The sequence below is a fragment of the Sinocyclocheilus anshuiensis genome, unplaced genomic scaffold (genome assembly GCF_001515605.1).
Source record: "Sinocyclocheilus anshuiensis isolate Anshui unplaced genomic scaffold, SAMN03320099.WGS_v1.1 scaffold1556, whole genome shotgun sequence".
Lineage (NCBI taxonomy): Eukaryota > Metazoa > Chordata > Actinopteri > Cypriniformes > Cyprinidae > Sinocyclocheilus > Sinocyclocheilus anshuiensis.
Window position 1 is genome coordinate 335690 of NW_015555815.1, and position 5937 is coordinate 341626.

At 36.7% G+C, this 5937-nt stretch overlaps 1 protein-coding gene across 2 annotated transcripts in view; it reads right to left on the reverse strand.

Moving 5' to 3' along the window:
• Positions 1-2336: 2336 nt before the first annotated feature.
• Positions 2337-5937, reverse strand: part of LOC107675170 (serine/threonine-protein kinase Sgk1-like) — a 10859-nt gene continuing 7258 nt past the window's right edge. For both annotated transcript variants that reach the window (XM_016469425.1, XM_016469426.1), the window contains 4 exons: positions 4936-5031; positions 4685-4840; positions 4511-4600; positions 2337-2498 (listed from right to left, as the gene is read on the reverse strand). In XM_016469425.1, the coding sequence (XP_016324911.1) occupies positions 2337-2498; positions 4511-4600; positions 4685-4840; positions 4936-5031 (504 nt within the window). The remainder of the gene's footprint in view (positions 2499-4510; positions 4601-4684; positions 4841-4935; positions 5032-5937) is intronic.

The window sequence follows — 5937 nt, forward strand, 5'->3', positions numbered from 1 at the left end:
TACTACCTACCTATATATATGTGTGTGTGTGTGTGTGTGTGTGTAAAATTATATACATTTATATAATTTAAGTCAAATGTGTTCTTAGCTTTATTAAACCTTTCAAATAACAAACAGGCATTGTCATCTTTCAGTTATTAAACACACCAGCAATAAATCCAAGCAGCATATCATAAACACAAGAACAACAACAACAAAGTAAAATAAATGAATTAAAAGAAAATAATACCAAAACATGTAAAGCAAATCATAAGACAAATAGTAGTTTGGAGAGTTTCAATGCACTCGTTTTTAATTGTTTTAGGGATTGAAATAAAATTCTAAAATAATTTTTAAATGCCTGAAAACAAGGAGAAACTTTAACAAATCTACATTATCTCAGAAATTTTCCAGACTTTTTCCAGAGTTAGTGTACAGTGCGGAAAGCACACACTTGCATAAATTCATCTTGCAAATAGAGAATTTCTACAATCAGCCAGAGTGAATTTACGGCAGTCTGTTCAGGACTCTGTCCAGAGAGACAAAGACTGCTTCTCTTCCATTGCACCTCCCACATAGTACACTAACTCTACAGAAAATGCCTGGAAAGTCAGTGTGGTCCATTTTTAGATTACATTTTGAACAATATACACACAGTCTTTGAGCTCCAAAACTGTAGGCCATAAATGACCAGAGTGAATCTATTCCTAAAACACTCATAATGTCCTCATGATGTGCATTTGACCTCATACGGGCCAGTGCTCAATGTGATATACAAAGAAGCTCTAAAAGCTCTGTACAAATTTAGCTCATTTGAACACGAGTTTAAAAATGTCATGTGAATTTAATTCTACTCTAGAATGTGCTGATTTTTTCTTTTTTTTTGTCACCAAATTAGCTTATCTGCAGTCAACTGATGAGACTAAAATGAGCAAGTTTAACCTTTTGCTTAAGGGGCAAAACTAATTATAATTTATCTAAAAACAATTTCTAGTAATCATAAAGTCAACCTGGGATTTTACATGGGAGTCTACATGTCTTGTGAATGGTTCATTATAAAATCATGAAATGGTTCGTTTTTTATGTTTATTTAATGGAAGTTAACATTAATGTTATAAATGTTACTACTAAAACAGATGGAGATGCTCTGATTACTGGTGAAGTCAAAATGAATGAGCAGTGTGTGAATGTAATGTTTTGCATGAATTCATTGCTGCTTTGTCATATGGAAACAAAAAGTGCCACATCAGAGGAAAATGAAGTGAAATCTCAGCACATTTTTTTCCGAGGTGAATTCTGACATATCACACAGATTAAGGGAAACTTTAGCACGATTTTACAACACCTTCAACAAAAACATGTAACGTTATGAGCAGTATATCTGTACATATACAGATATACATATATCAATGGCTTTTCACATATCTGAACACTTTCTGAGCATTAATACATGATTTCATAAAGCACAGTCAGATTATCTTCACATTTACGGATCTTACATAAAATAGATTTGATTTTGACATTTTTAATACCAGAAGAAATGCTCTTACAGGACGTTTTGCACAAAACGTTACAAAGCAAAGGTGTAATTTTCCATGCTTTTCAGTAATCAGATGAAGAACGTTAGATGAGGATGTTGCCAAGAGTAAGGCACGCAGATCCACGATCCCCAAAAGACGAGCAAGAGCAGAAATCTAGACTTTTACAGATTTTGCAACTATGGCTGCTTTGCCAGTGGTGCAATCAGCAAATCCATCTCCCGCAATGTCCTTTAGTCTTACACAGCGAACATGAGTGCATACTGATGAGATATCTTATGATGAATGCAAAATGAGCACAACATCTTAAAACCCGTCATCCGACAGGTGCGTTGGCCCTCATTACAGTCCAGTGTTTTTCCAGCGCTCAGTGACCTGACGGTGAGAGAAGCCTTCGTCGGCCGGCGCCTCAGAGGAAGCCGTCTTCTCCAGAGATGCATGACAAGCCGTTGAAGGCGTTGGAGCTGCTGGTGGCGAGGCTGGGGGTGAGATCTGGAGTGCGGCCCACAGAGTTGGGCACCATCTCTCTGGTGAACTCTGGGTCAATGTGCTGAAGGTCTGCTGGGCCTCTCTGGAGAAACACGGCAGAACTCTTATTACACACATCGCTTTCAGTCTAACACTGTCAGATGGAGCAGAAATGAATGTGTGCATGCAGTAAAGAGGTGCATACAGTAATAATCTGTATTTGCTTCCTAATAATCACCAACAGTGCTGGGGAAAGTTACTTTTAAATGTAATGCATTACAATATTGCGTTACTCCCTAAAAAAGTAACTAATTATGCTGACGGTGAGAGAAGCCTTCGTCGACCGGCGCCTCAGAGGAAGCCGTCTTCTCCAGAGATGCATGACAAGCCGTTGAAGGCGTTGGAGCTGCTGGTGGCGAGGCTGGGGGTGAGATCTGGAGTGCGGCCCACAGAGTTGGGCACCATCTCTCTGGTGAACTCTGGGTCAATGTGCTGAAGGTCTGCTGGGCCTCTCTGGAGAAACACGGCAGAACTCTTATTACACACATCGCTTTCAGTCTAACACTGTCAGATGGAGCAGAAATGAATGTGTGCATGCAGTAAAGAGGTGCAGACAGTAATAATCTGTATTTGCTTCCTAATAATCACCAACAGTGTTGGGGAAAGTTACTTTTAAATGTAATGCATTACAATATTGCGTTACTCCCTAAAAAAGTAACTAATTATGTTACTTAGTTACTTTTTATGGAAAGTAATGCGTTACGTTACTTTTGAGTTACTTTTTAAAACTTGACAGGGTTTGCTTGTTTATTTTTTATATAAAACGTTCTTCTTTTACAAATGTAAAAGCCCTTTCACACCAAAAGTGAAATGAATCCGCCTCAGGCTGAAGGAAATGTAAATTCACGTCTGTACAGTAGAGGGCGCCTCTCAAATCGCATGAAGAATATGACGCAGGAGAAGAAAGTTCAACACTATTCAGCAATAACAAAAATGAAACACAAATGTGTGATTTTTGCTTAGTATGGTTGAATTGGTTCCTCGAAGGTCAGTAGCAAAGACATTGGTTAATAAAATGGGAAACAGTTAAACTCTGCGGACCCGGATACGGGTCCAAAATGACGTTAAAAATGTTTATGCTTCACTTACATAACCTTCCTTATATGGTATCAGCCCATATATGGGTTCATTTGAAAGCTTGGAGTGTCTTCTTTACAAAGAATACCATTCCTTTTGGTTTTTATATTCATAAAGCAGTAAAATTAAGCTTAGAAATGTATTCGTCCCACACACGAATTTCCGCCTAACCATTGCGAATAATATTTACGAAGAATGTTTATTTTATATATTTTAAATACATAAATGATATTTGTCTTATTTAAAATTTGAGTATTGCACGTTTGTATGATATTCTATGTTTGCATTGCACTGTCTTTATTCATTTTGAGGAATACTGAATCTGTTTTTGTGCAAGTGACATGAGTAAATACATGTTCATATTTAGTCTAGATCTACAGTAACATCACAACGCTCTACACTTACTCCTGATTTCTGTCGCCATGGCAACACCAGAACTGTCACTCAATACATGAGAAACAAAGTAATTGGCGTTACTTATTTGAAAAAGTAACTCAGATATTTCCTTCTAAATTAAAAAGTAATGAGTTACTTTACTAGTTACTTAAAAAAAGTAATCTGATTACATAACTCGCGTTACTTGTAATGCGTTACCCCCAACACATGAGGAATTACTTTCAGAAGAGGGAGGTAATGCTGCAGAAATTATCCAATGAAATTTAAGATGGTAAAACAATGTTAAGAGCTCCGTCTGTATCAAAACACAAGGATATATAGAGTGAAATCTGAGCGACTCAGGACAAACTATGTTTACGTTAAAGATAATTGAATTCTTTCAGAAAGATTTTGGAATGCAAAAACACATGATGGCCAAAATATCAAATAATAATTTATATTATATATAAATATATTTAATATATGAATGTAACATATTTTTCTTAAATATATACATGCACGTATGTGTATTTATATATACATAATAAATATACACACATATATATTATGTAAACAAAAACTTTTATTTTGGATGCGATTAATCGTTTAACAGCACTAATATATATGTGTGTGTGTATATATATATATATTAGTTTTTAAATTGTTGTTAAAATATATAATTAATCAATATGGTAATATGATTTTATTTATTATGTAGTTAATATGGAATTTTGTATTTAAGTTTGTTTTCGTTATATTGGATAAGTTTTACTTTTCAATTTGATGTTCTGTTTATTATTACTATTATTATTATATTATATTACTATAAAATTTTTATAATTATTTACATTACAGAAATGTACATTGTTTTTCTCTAGTTATATCAAAATGTTTTTAAAAATCATGCGTTACTTTACTAGTTACTTAAAAAAAGCAATCTGATTACATAACTCGCATTACTTGTAATGCATTACCCCAAACACTGATCACCAAGGGAGTTTGTAGTAACCTACCACATTTGGGTTATATGGAGGAGTGATTCGCTTGTGGTAGAGGTCGTCCCAGTTAATGGGGGCAAAGAACACATGATTTTTAATCTCCAACTGCAAAACCAGAACAGTTGACACATTAACAGTGACGCCGACGCCTGGTTTCACAATGACAAAGACCTCCAGAGGGTCACTCACAAAATCAGCAATGGCTCCTATCCGGCGACGCTGGTCTTTCTGCAGGAGTCCGTACAGCAGGTGACTCGAGGCCTCCGACTTCCCCGGCGCCAGCTGCAGAGGTTTATGCAGGATCGCGTCGTACATCTCAGACACGTCCCGGCTATAGAACGGAGGCTGTGTGCCACAGTCATCCCAAATGAAGTGTGATTATAATCCATTGCGTTTGGGCCAAGAAGATTAAAATATATCCAGTGAATATGTGAACTTACTAAGCTGTAAAGCATCTCATAGAGCACAGCTCCGAGACACCACCAGTCCACAGTGCGGTCATACGGCTCTTTCCGTAGGATCTCAGGAGCCAGATACTAAGAGTGAGAGAAAATCACTTTGTCAACCTGGAAAATGCAATACACTCGCATTAAGCAGTATGTACAATATGTGACCCTGGAGTGGAAATGTTCAAAAAGTACTGACACATAAATCGTTTCAACAAGTTTTGTATTTAAAATCAACAAACAATAAATTAAATTACTTTTTGTTGCGTAAACACTAAAACTATAGCATTACCAAAGATATCTGGATTTTAAAGGACAACATGACAGAATAGCATGTACGAAATATTCAAATAAAGCTTTGAAAGAGTTTCATAAAATGGTAAACCTCACATTTCAGCCCTTTAAATAAAGAAAAGGGTTAAAGGTTAATGATAACTGATTAAATGGCTCCTATCCGGCGACGCTGGTCTTTCTGCAGGAGTCCGTAGAGCAGGTGACATGAGGCCTCCGACTTCCCCGGCGCCAGCTGCAGAGGTTTATGCAGGATCGCGTCGTACATCTCAAACACGTCCCGGCTGTAGAACGGAGGCTGTGTGGCACAGTCATCCCAAATTAAATGTGATTATGTTCCATTAAGTTTGGGCCAAGAAGATTAAAATATATCCAGTGAATGGGTGAACTTACTAAGCTGTAAAGCATCTCATGGAGCACAGCTCCGAGACACCACCAGTCCACAGTGCGGTCATATGGTTCTTTCCGTAGGATCTCAGGGGCCAGATACTAAGAGTGAGAGAAAATCACATGACTTTGTCAACCCAGATACATAAAATACACTCACATTAAACAGTATGTACTATATAGCAAATCTCAACTGCTGTAATTTGTTTATATTATCGAAAAATGTAAACTATAATATAGCCCAGTGATATATTAACAGTTGAACATATGGTACATTCTTTGCCTGCGTGTATACAGTACACTCACGTAAATATATAT